Source organism: Erpetoichthys calabaricus, chromosome 8 (genome assembly GCF_900747795.2).
Source record: "Erpetoichthys calabaricus chromosome 8, fErpCal1.3, whole genome shotgun sequence".
In the NCBI taxonomy this organism is placed as follows: Eukaryota; Metazoa; Chordata; class Cladistia; order Polypteriformes; family Polypteridae; genus Erpetoichthys; species Erpetoichthys calabaricus.
In genome coordinates, this window is record NC_041401.2 from 7712632 (window position 1) to 7725565 (window position 12934).

At 41.5% G+C, this 12934-nt stretch overlaps 1 protein-coding gene across 1 annotated transcript in view; it reads right to left on the reverse strand.

Moving 5' to 3' along the window:
* nckap1 (NCK-associated protein 1) overlaps nucleotides 1-12934 on the reverse strand; it is a 272226-nt gene that overhangs the window by 51715 nt on the left and 207577 nt on the right. The window contains 8 exon segments of the mRNA XM_051930467.1: nucleotides 2926-3071; nucleotides 3073-3096; nucleotides 3098-3146; nucleotides 7563-7639; nucleotides 7641-7695; nucleotides 10487-10506; nucleotides 10508-10549; nucleotides 10551-10629. Coding sequence (XP_051786427.1) covers nucleotides 2926-3071; nucleotides 3073-3096; nucleotides 3098-3146; nucleotides 7563-7639; nucleotides 7641-7695; nucleotides 10487-10506; nucleotides 10508-10549; nucleotides 10551-10629 — 492 coding nt within the window.

A 12934-nucleotide genomic window follows, 5' to 3' on the forward strand; every position in this document is an offset into this window, starting at 1 on the left:
CTCCTTTGAAGAGGAAGATATGTTTGCATTCTTTTAATTGTGAGACGGAACTGTCATCTCTGTCTTGTCATGGAGCACAGTTTAAACTTTTGAAAAAGAGACAAATGTTTGTTTGCAGTGTTTGAATAATGTTCCTGTCTCTCTACAACCTCCTGTGTTTCTGCGCAAATCTGTGACCCAAGCATGACAATATAAAAATAACCATATAAACATATGGTTTCTACTTCGCGGATTTTCTTATTTCGCGGGTGGCTCTGGAACGCAACCCCCGCGATGGAGGAGGGATTACTGTACATATTTTTTAAGCAAAACAAAGAAAATATGCAAAGAATACCAGGGGAGTTCCGTATTCTACACCAGAAGGGTGAAACAAGACCAGTGAAGTGCCTAGTGGGATATTAACAGCTCCTCCTGGCCTTACCATTCTCTTTGTTAAATACTGTATAATATTATTGCCGAATCTTGTTTATGTTTTATATTAATTTCCTTTTATTCCATTTCATAAAACACTTTGAGCTACACTGCTTGCATGAAAATGTGCTACAGAAATAAATGTTGTTGTTGTTGTCATACACGTGTTCGCGTCACACCTCCCGTTTCTTTCTCTATTGCACATACAGAAAAACCTATGGGACTGCCAATGTCAAAATAAAAAAGAGATTACAAATAAGCTGTGAAAGTTAAACATACAAATGTTTAGGATTGACTACAACTGAGAATGTACATAATTTTGAGAAAAGACTCATTTTTCTTGGACTTAACCCTCTACTTCACAGTTTACAGTGTGCTAAGAGAGTGTGTGTGTGTTCAGACTATAATGGACTGACACCCTGTCCACAGTTTGTTCCTGCCTTGCGCCCTATACCAGCTGGGATAGGGTCCAGCACCTTCAGATAGAGAGACAGAGAGATAGAGAGAGATAGATAGATATGAAAGGCACTATATGATAGATAGATAGATAGATAGATAGATAGATAGATAGATAGATAGATAGATAGATAGATAGATAGATAGATAGATAGATAGATAGATATGTAAGGCACTATATAATAGATAGATAGATAGATAGATAGATAGATAGATAGATAGATAGATAGATAGATAGATAGATAGATAGATAGATAGATAGATAGATAGATAGATAGATAGACTTTATTAATCCCCAAGGGGAAATTCACAAGTAGTAAAAAGTGTCCAGGGAACGAGTCCACATAAAAAAGTGGTAGGAGTGATCAGTGAAATAGAGAAAAATAGAGAAAAAGGCAGAATGATAAAGTCATACACGGAGCTGCTGGAAAGGCTGCCACTCGCAACAGCGCCTGAGTCATCAATTCATGACCTTGTTCAGGACTTAAAAGGTGAGAAAATGACTAACAATTCAGATGTAATTAAAATGCACATTGCAGACTTTCATTTAAGGGGATTTCCGTACATTTCGGTCACAGCATGAAGACATGACAACACTTTTTATACACCGTCCCCCCCCCCCCATTTCAGGGCATAGTGTTTGGGACAATTGGGGTCACTGCTGTTTGTGATTCCTCAGGTGGGTTTCATTGCTTCATAAGATACCTCAGTTTGCTTCTACCCTTTGGAATCTGCAGTTGCCATTGTTCAACATGAGGATGAGAGCTGTGCCAATGAAAGTCAAAGAAGCCATTAGGAGGCTGAAACACAAGAATAAAACCATTGGAGACCTCGGTAAAACCTTAGAATGACCAGAATTATCTGTCTGGAATATCTGGTGATCTCAGTCATCGCAAAGGGGCTGATAAGCCAAGGAAGACCTCCACTGTTAAGTCAGGGGGCCAATGTGTGTGTCAGATGACTATCGGCAGAAGACTTCATGAACGGAAACACAGAGGCCACACTGCAAGATGAGGACCACAAAAACAGTAGGGCAAAGGACTTCAAAGAGCCTGAGGAATTCTGGGAAAAGGTCTTGTGGACCAAGGAGACAAAGATGAACCTCATCAGAGTGATGGAGAGAGCAAAGTATGGAGATGAAAAGGAACTGCCTGAGATCCAAAGCAGACCACCTCATCTGTTAAGCATGGCAGTGTTTGGGGTGTTATGGCTTGGACATGTGTGGTTGCCACAGGTCCTGGCACACTTCACTTCATTGATGATGCAAATGCTGACAGCACAATGAATTCTGAGGTGTGTAGAAACATCTGATCTACTCAAGTTCAGTAAAGACCACCAAACTCACTGGATGACGCTTCATCCTACCACAAGATAATGAGCCAAACATACTGCTGAGGCCATACAGGAGTTTGTCAAAGCTTAAAAAATGGAAACTTCTTGAATGGCCAAGCCAGTCATCCAATTTCAATCCAATTGAGCAGACCTTCCATATGCTGAAGAGACACCGAAGGGGTCAAGCCCCCCAAAACATGCAGAAGCTGAAGATGGCTGCATTAGAGGCCTGGCAGAGCATCACCAGAAAAGATCCTCAGCACCTGCTGATGTCTATGAATGGCAAACTTCAAGCAGTCATTGTATGCTGGGATAAGCGACAAAGAACTAAATATGACATCAGCTTTAATAGACCTGCCATTGTGAAGTCCAAAACATTATGGTGCCCTAAAATGGGGGGGGGACAAGGTATAAAAAAAGTGGTCTGAGTGAAATGTATGCAAATCCCCTTAAATGAACATCTGCAGTATGTAATTTAATCACAATGTCTGAATTGTTTGATTTGTAATTTTAAACTGCGGAGCAGAGGGGGAAATCAAAGAAGAGGGTGCGTTTGTCCCAAATATTATGGAGGGCACCGTAGTTACAGACATCAAGAAATGAAACAATCAAAAACAAATGACATTACCAGTTACCCAACTTTAAATTGGTCACCTTTCTGAACAAAGACCCTCTTCACAGGCTGGGCAGTGTGAATGTGCATATTATCCTGCAGCAGGGACTTACCAGTTTGTGTACAGGCTGGTGATTGTAGGCTCTCCATGGCTGTCTAAATGCTGTGTCTGCTGCAGGAGGACGTTATTGAACACTCGGGTGATATCGATTTGCACGTAGTTCTCAATTGACTGCAGCACAGTCATGTAGGCTCTCACGGCTCGTCAGCAGCTCAGAAGGTTTTGGCAATCTCTTGTGTCGTCTGATTGTACATCGTCATTCCTACAATCGACCTGTAAGAAATACAGCCGTTAAGAAATGTACACTGGGAAACAAATTGACTGTTATTTACTTTCAGTTATTAATGTCATTCATAGTGTACAGAATGTGAAAAACAATATACCAGAAAGCTTGTCTAATTAATGAACTAAACGGAAATGATTTTGATAAGAATGGCTGCATCAGTCTTAGAAAAATGTATTGCTAGATCATTACTTTGTTCATACTGTACGTGATTAAACTTTCAACCCACCTGTAGCCCAGTTTTGGTATTTTCAACAGTAAAAAATTCAATTCTTTTTGCTGGGCTTGGGTGCTTCCCTTTAATAGATAGATAGATAGATAAGATAGATAGATAGATAGATAGATAGATAGATAGATAGATAGATAGATAGATAGATAGATAGATAGATAGATAGATAGTAGTAGATAGATAGATAGATAGATAGATAGATAGATAGATAGATAGATAGATAGTTAGATAGATAGATAGATAGATAGATAGATAGTAGATAGATAGATAGATAGATAGATCGATAGATAGATAGATAGATAGATAGATACTCTAGTGCAGTAACTCCTTCTCTCATTTCTCTGCAGACCAGTTACGGAAATTCCGCCTGGCCCCAATGATGTCACTTCCGTGTCCCGCCTCACATGATTACATCACTTCCCTCCCCATCACCCTTAAAGCCGCCATCTTTGTGCTATTAAATCAGTTCTGTTGTAGACTCCAGTCTGTACAACCATTGTCGCACACGTGTGCATGGGAGGCAGCTAAAGGCCCTCAATGAGAGTAATTCCATGCCAGACCATGGCGGTGGCGGAGTGCACTAACTAACTCTTTCTCACTTCTCTGCTGATGAGTTATGGGAAATTCTGCCTGGCCCTGATGACGCCACTTCCACTTTCAGGCCCCCACTGATGATGTCACTTCTGGTCACGGGCCCCCTAATGACGCCACTCCCGGTTCTGATCCCAATGATGATGTCACTTCCTCCGCTCACCCTTAAAGCCTGCCATCTTTGTGCTATTAAATCAGTTCTGTTTGTAGACTCCAGTCTGTACACATTGTCACACACGTGCACCATGGGAGGCAGCTAAAGGGCGCTGACGAGAGTAATTCCATGCCAGACCAGGGGGGTGGCAGAGTGCACTAACTCTTTCTCTCACTTCTCTGCAGATGAGTTATAGGAAATTCCACCTGGCCCCCACTGATGATGTCACTTCTGGTCCCGGGCCCAATGACGCCACTTCCGGTTCTGGTCCCAATGATGACGTCACTTCCTCCGCTCTCCTTTGAAGCCGCCATCTTTGTGCCAGTAAATGAGTTCTGTCAACTAATTTTGCAGCCAGGAAACAATATAAGGCTGGCTGCACCAAACCTTTTTATGACTCCAGTCTATTCTTGTAACAACGTGGACCTATCAAGATTTGATTTTCATTTAAATAGTTATATCTTTGAATGAAGGAGATATAATAAAGTAAACCTCAGGTCAGATTTATATTTTGTAGTCGATCGCAGTAAATTTACATAAACATAATTGCATATGGAAAATGTAAGTCCACCCCTTTATTTAACAGTAACTCAAATACATCAAATTAGAATCAGGCAAAATGATTAGAACATCATGAGAGAGACTTATTTAGACCTCGGGCATTTAGTTTGGTTTGCTCTTTGTCAATGAAGTATGTCTTATCACCATGCTGAAATCAAAAGAGCTCCCCGAAGCCTTGGGGTGAGATTTAAAAAGATCTCCAAGCAATTGGAAAGCAACCATTCCACTCTCCTTCTATGAGGGACGTTCATAAAGTTTCTGCACTTTTTCGTTTTTTTAAACTCTAATCAGATTTTGAAAACAAATGACATCACCTTGTCTACATAGTCACCTTCCCTTGCGATGCAATGTTATCAATGTCATACCAACTTTTTAATGTCATCAGCATGTTTTTTGGTTGAGCGCGTAGCCACTGATTGCACCGCTGCTTTCACATCAGGGTTCCCTTTCTTCATTCCTCGTATTCGTGGACCTATAGCCTGGACGTCCGGAGGGCTCTGCATCCGTCACACAAGTACAGCAATTTTCAAACAATTCAATCCACTCATAGACGACTCTACGAGAGAGAACTATATTCCCCATTACTGAGTGCACAAATGCGGAGATGACTTTGTGCTCCTGGCACACTTTCAAAAAGCGTTATGGCAGAACGCTGTTTCCTCTTTGGTGCAATTTATACATTTCTTCACCACAGGGTGACAATTATTAATACTAAACTGCAAGGGCAGCCCGACCTGCCACACACAAACTAGTCACATGACGCTCTCAGACACACCCCGATTACTACTTCTCCTGCCTTCACCATTTCCAACGAAAATATAGAAGTGTGGAAACTTTTTGAACGACCCTCGTACATGTGGAGAAGATTCCAAACAACGGCCAACTTGTCCAGGCCAGGCCACCTCAGGGAGTTCAACCCAAGAGCTGAAGAAGCTGTAAGAAGTCTCTAAGAAGTCCAGAATGTCTCCACAGCTCTTGCTGCTGTTTATGACAGCGTACAAGTTTAACATTAGTGAGATGCTGCACAAATTAGATCTACGTGGGAGGGGTGCCACGGTGGAAAACCTTTGCCATTCATAAAGAACATCGGTGCAAGACTAAAGTTTGCCAGAGAACACCTAGGCAAAGGCTAGGACTTTTGGAACAATCTGCTCTGGACAGATGAAACAAAGATAGTTATTTGACCTCTGTACCAGAATACGTTTGGCCACCAAGACTCCTCCTTGAGTTGACTGTCTGACTAAACTGAGTAAGTGGGCAAAAGGGCCTTGGGTCAGGGAGGTGAGCAAAAACCCAATGGTGACTTGTTTGGAGTCCACCTGTGGTCAGCGTCATTGACTGGACATCCATTAGAAAAGCACTTGTGTACCTGTGTATAGAAGATCCCACAATTCACACTGCATGTCGGACAAAAACCAAGTCCATGATGTCTAAGGGACTCTCTGCAGACCTCAATGATCAACTTGTGGTGAGGCGCAGATCAGGGCAAGGCCACATTTAGCAAGAAGAAACCTGATAGAAAATGTTAAGGCACTGGTGATGGAAATTATATGGTTTGGGGCTGCTTTTGTTGCATCAGGGCCTGGACAAGCTCACTATGATTGGACATTGTTTAGAAAGGCTCAAGTGTAACAGTGTATATAAGGTCACAATGCATATAAGTACAAAAACCAAGCCATGAAGTCCAAGAAACTTTCTGTAAACCTCCGTAATCAAACTGCGGTGAGGCATAGATCAGTGTCAGGGGATAAAACCACTCCTTTCAAGAACTTGGAACCACCAGGATTCCTCCTAGAATTGTCTGTCTGGCCAAACTGAGTAAGCAGGCAAGAAGAGCCATTGGATATTGGAGGTGACCAAGAACCCAGTGGGTCATTCTAACAGAACTTCAGAAGTCTTCTGCTGGATTGGGAGAACCTGTAGCATGGATAACCATCTCAGCAGCACTCCATTAATCAGGTATTTACAGCAGAGAGTCTAGAAGGAAGACACTCTTGAGTAGAAGGGCACAAGACTCTGAGAACAAGACGAAAAAGACTCTCTGGTCTGATGAGATCAAAATTGAATCTGTGGGCAGAATTCCAAGCAGTATGTCTGGCAAAGACCAGGACACTGCTCATCACCTACCTAATATCATCCCTATAGTGGTGGTGGTGGTCGGCAGCATCATGCTATAGGGGTGCAGGGACAAAAAGACTGGTCAGAATTGAGGAAATGATCAATTTCAGTGAAAATACTGAAAGGTCCTTGAAGAAACTCTGCTCCAGTGTGGTATACCACCTTGGACTGGGCAATAGTTCAGCTTTCAACACTATAATGACTTGAAACCATACAACCAAGACACCTCTGGAGTGCCTTCAGGACAAGTCTCGAATGTCCTGAGTGTCCCAGACTTACACCCCACAGAACACGTGCAGAGAGACCTTAAGATGGTAGTTTAGAGATGCGCCCATCTTCACCTAATGGAGCTTGTGGAGATCTGCTAAGACAAATGGGATGCACTCCCCAAATTCAGCTGTGCAAAGCTTGTAGAGGACTTAACAGACGAGTCAATGCTGGAATTGCTACCAAAGCGGCTTCTACAAAGTACTGAATTACGGGCTTGAATACTTCTAGAGGGACGAGAGACTTCAGTTTTTGATTTTTATGCTGTTCATTACAGTTTATTCTTGTAGACTGGATGGCCGGGAACAATAGCAAATTTATACATTTACTGCTCAAAACCTACAAAACAAAGGGTACGAAAGTGAAGGGGTCTGAACACTTGCTGAATCCACTGTGTGTTTAAGTGATTAAGAAGGCTTGTGCCAGTATGTCCTTCATGATTCAGGTAAAAACAACTGTTCTTCTAAAATGTCTTCCATAACTCACTTGGTGAAGCGGATCTCTAAGAGAGAAGTCAAATACTCCCTTGGCGTGAAGGTGTGCTCCCAGACGATCATGTTGGGGAACATAATTGATCGAGAAGCAGAGCTCCGACAGGGCAGTGTGTAACTTGTCCAAGCTTAAAGGAGAAGAAAGAAAAACATTAAAATGAGGAAAGGTTAGTTTAAAAAAGCCAGTTGATAAATAGAGTGAACATATCAAACACCAAATGTCGCAGCTGTTTAAAGTAGCTAAGATGTACAGGTCACTTCTGTTACTCCATGTCTTCATTTTTCATCACTTTTATATTGCCAGGGGAAGTTAGAGAATTTGATTTTTAACCAAAAGGGCTGCAAGTTTACATTCATATGAAAAAGTTTGGGAGCCCCTCTCAGCCTGCGTAATAATTGACTCTCCTTTCAAACATAAAGATAACAGTGGTATGTCTTTTATTTCCTAGGAACATCTGAGTACTGCAGTGTTTTCTGAACAAAGATTTTTAGTGATGCAGTATTTAATTGTATGAAATTAAATCAAATGTGAAGAACTGGTTGTGCACAAATGTGGGTCCCCCTTGTCATTTTGCGGATTTGAATGCTGTCACTACTCAATGCTGATTACTTGGTGTGATGAGCTCATTACGCCTTGAACTTCAGTAGACGGTGTGTCCAATCATGAGATATAAAGGTATTTAAGGTGGTCAATTACAAGTTGTGCTTCCTTCCCTTTGAATCTCCTCTGAAGAGTGACAGCATGGGATCCTCCAAAACAACTCTCCAAAGATCTGAAAACAAAGATTGTTGAGTCTCCTGGTTTAGGGGAAGGCTACAAAAAGCCATCTCAGAGGTTTTAAACTGTCAGTTTCAACTGTAAGAATGGAATCAGGAAATGGAAGGCCACAGGCCCAGTTGTTGTTAACCCAGCAGGTCTGGCAGGCCAAGAAAATACAGGAGCGGCACATTGTGAGAATGGTTACAGGACAACCCACAGATCACCTCCAAAGACCTGCAAGAACATGTTGCTGCAGATGGTGTATCTGTACATCGTTCTACAATTTCAGCACATCTGTATGGCAGGGTGATGAGAAAGAAGCCCCTTTTCCTGCACTCACGCCACAAACAGAGTCGCTTGTTGTATGCCAATGCTCATTTAGACAAGCCAGATTCATTTGGGAACAAAGTGTTTTGACTGATGAGACAAAAATTGAGTTATTTGGTCAAGAACAAAAAGCGCTTTGCATGGTGGGAGAAGAACCACCGCATTCCAAGAAAAAACACCTGCTACCCTACTGTCAAATTTGGTGGAGGTTCCATCATGCTGTTGGACTGTGTGGCTAGTTCAGGGACTGGGGCTCTTGTTAAAGTCGAGGGTCGGATGAATTTAACCCAATAGCAAACAAATTCTTCAGGATAATGTTCAAGCATCAGTCACAAAGTTGCAGTTATGCAGGGGTTGGATATTCCAACAAGACAATGACCCAAAAACACAGTTGGAGATCTACAAAGGCATTCATGCAGAGGGAGAAAGTACAATGTTCTGGAATGGCCGTCACAGTCCCCTGACTTGAATATCATCGAAAAATCATATGGTATGATTTGAAGCAGGCTGGCCATCAAATTGAACTGAACTGGAGAGATTTTGTATGAAGAATCCATTGATGCTGGTTGAAGCACTTTGAGCTACATCATTTGTATGAAAATGTGCTATATATAAATAAACTGTTGTTGTTGTTGTTGTTGCCAATGTATACTCTGATGCTACAAATTTTTTATGATGTAATTTCTTCGCACCAGATATTCAAAGAACATAAGAAATAGAATAAGCATTTTATGTTGGAGGAAAAGACTCCTTTCTCTCTTTACTGCTCTTAACAGTTTTGCTCTGGTTGTTGGCCCTTCCTCTCTTTTCATTGGTGGGGGTTGTTGATTTGATTTTAGTTTTGTTAAGATCGACTTGACTGTATGAAATGCTATAGGCTTTTAATAAATTCAATTTAAAAAAAAAAGTTTATTGAGAGCAGGCCATTCAGCTCAACAAAGCTCGCCACTCCTATCCACGTAATTCTTCTAAAATAACTTCAAGTCGAGTCCTGAAGGTCTCTAAAGTCCACCCTGACTACAAAACTACTTGGTGACTTTTTCCAAGTGTTCATGGTTGTCTGTGTGAAGAAAACTTCTTAATGTTTGTGAGAATTTATCCTTAACAAGTTTCCCAATTGTTTACCTGTGTTCTTGTTGAACTCATTTTAAAAGTCACCAGTCTCGATCCATTGGATTAATTCTCCTTATAATTTTATTTAAACACTCTTATTGTGTTTACCACTAAAAAATGACAGATGACATGGGCTATCATGCATGAGCATCTAAGGGTCTCCTTTCAGGAACATTTGATGTAAGAAATAATTACTCCGGTACCAAGGTGGCTCTGTCACTAAATGTTTCCACAGTTCAGAGAAGCTCCTCAATGATGGTCTAGCTGACTCTGCCCATTTCAATCAGAGACTATAAGGTCGAGGAGCTTCCAGAAAGGTGGCGTCTCAATTAGGAATTGGGTGACCACAGGAAGGAACTCTACCCCAAAGGACCTGATCGCTCAACCAAGCTAGCTTGTTATTAAGAAGGCAACTGCAGCTTGTAACTTCTTGTCATTATTTAGTGCCATCGTGCCCCGGTAATTTTGCTTTGTTGGAATCATTATTAAAAGGGACGACCAAACCCAGCATTTTCTGGACTCGACCAAAAGGTGAGATGCATTCCTGCTTATTAAGGCACGTGAGACTGAACTGCTAGAATTGGACTCAGAAAACAATTCAGCCCTGAACTGATCACCCACTAAAGTTAAACTTAGCATTGTTCACAAAAACATTTCTTAAACTCCCCTCCAAACATTGATCACATATAATTATACTGCTGACAGAGCAGAACACTCACTTGGTGACTAGTAGTCGGTTTTCTCCTCATACTCTCCACTCCAGGCTTTTCTCGCTCAGGTTCCTCCTTTCTTCCCGGTCTGCTTTTTGGATTCTTATTCACCGGCTTGACTGATTGTTTTGGCACAATGTTCTTGGAAGTAACTATACAAAAGTAGAAAAGGAAATTTCCACATTGTCGTCATTACATTTCTATAGTAAAGTTACAGCTTAGCAGAAAGAGCACAGGTGTTTGTAACATGCGCACACCACAGTGGTGATCTGAAATTCTTTCTGAAGGTATATATAATGTCACATTATTAGTAAATTTAAAAAAAACACTCACGTTCTTCATACTTAAACTGAATGAATACTGTCTAGAAATATTTAAACATAGATAACAAAGGTGAAAATTTTAAACGTATTAAAACAAATTTAGCAACAGTATTATAAAAGCATAACTAGGGAATCCCATTATTCATGACACAGTGCATGGATGGGTATCTCACATATGAATGGTCTTTAGAACTGAGCGACACTTATTTTTAATAAAACTACTGCAATATGTTGACACCAATAAAAGACTAACCTTAACTACAACCAGTTCATGCTGTCATATAAGTACATTAGTTGCGGTAATAAGAGCGTAGAAAGCACAACCGTGTCGAGTGTGCGGTTTGTCCAGGCGAGAGAGCACCTTCGTGCAGAGTACGCCATTTGCTGAGAAAGCACACTCTGTCTCCACTGAAGTAGGCGGCACAGTCATCAGATACTGATACACTTGTTTCTAAACAACCGGCCCGGCACTTGCCGTTGCGTTGTGAAACACCGCCCATTTCAGCTTTTACTGATGCATCAGTTTCTTGTCATCCATTCTGTGATGGCAAGTTTCTCTGGCACAGATAATGCGGATGCAACAGACTGACGCATTGCAATTTCAAGTTGCTGTTCAAAGCTGTCAACAGCACAGACATCAATGAACTCCTTCCCGTCCCGGCATTCATGAGCAGCAGGGTGTAGTCACCTCCCAGTCCACTTGTGTCAGTCTTAGTGGGAGCCAGGAGACTTGTTGACTGAATTAATGAGCAACACACTACACCGTGCGCCAAAAAACTGTGCCACTTAATTATTTTCAACTATAACTCTGTTATTTCTTGATCAATTTTTACACTGTTACACGCTATATATTCGAGCTTGGCTGTCTGCCGTTCAGCGGGAATTCCAGCAGTTTCATTCCTGGGAATGGGAAACATCCAAGAATGGATTCCCTAAGCACAACATTAGTTACAAAATTGTAATCACTCGGATTTGTGTTTTCTTTCTGTCAAAGCAATACCCAGAATTACAAAGATTGTAGAAAATGTTGTAAACTTATTACAAAATAAAAACAAAGAATTTCCCTAATGAACAACTAGACAGACCCTTTGCCATTTCTACATGGTGTGACGAAATGTAAGCAAAAAACTATTAAAAGTTGGTGACGTGCCTTTAATCACGATGTCGGAATCATTAATAGTCATTTTAAATCGTGGAGCAGAGGGGGAATCAAGGAAAAATGAGTCTCTTGCACCCAAACATTACAGAGAGACAGTAAAGTGTTACCTCTTAAACCGCTGGAACCGGCCTATAGTCGGTTCCCATGCAATTTGCTAGCACGCGGAAGCCAAGTATCTTCGGTGATGTGCATTCGTGAATGCTGCGACAGTTATAGTCGGTTCCCAGTGCAATTGCCAGCACGCGGAGTGATCAGTCCGTGCCGTACATTCGTTGAGCAGCCAGCTCAGGACCACTGGTGCCCCCTAGTGAATCGGCCTCACTGTCCTTGGGATTCAGACGCTGCACTAGACAGGCCTGCCAGCATCAGCGTTGGCCTCTGTGTGTTTGAGTACAGCCAGTTCAAGCGCAGTTGGCGCAGTCGGTGAGTTACTGAATTTCATCATTGTGTCAGTTGTACAGTATAATATGAGATTTTTCCAATAGTTTTTTAATAGTTTTTACAGTTCATCTGGCAGTGTGTAAAATGATCAGTGTTGCAGTAGTTTTGATGGTTCTTTGTATGAAAAAAAAAAATGCTGTCCATTAAAATTTCACTTTTTCTTGGTGATTTGTGACATTTCCTTAAAATGTACAGCAAAAAAAGTATTTGGCATCGGGGGTGCATTAACCCCCCAAGTATGTGGAGAGTTTAAGGGTTACATTTTCCAGTGTCACACTTACTGATTGGATGAAACTATTTTTTTATCCTAGACAGTTGATAAAAGTGTGTAAGTTTGAGAAGGAGAATGAGAGTCAGCAGGAGCAAGATGTAGTCCGTATGCGTAAATGAGAGAGTAGATGGTGGAAGGGTGCAACTGCAAGGAGAAGAGGTGGTGAAGGCAGACATATTGAAACACTTGGGTTCAACAGCCCAAAGCAATGGAGAGAGGTGAAGAAGAGTGTGCAGGCTGGGTGGACTGGGTGGAGAAGAGTG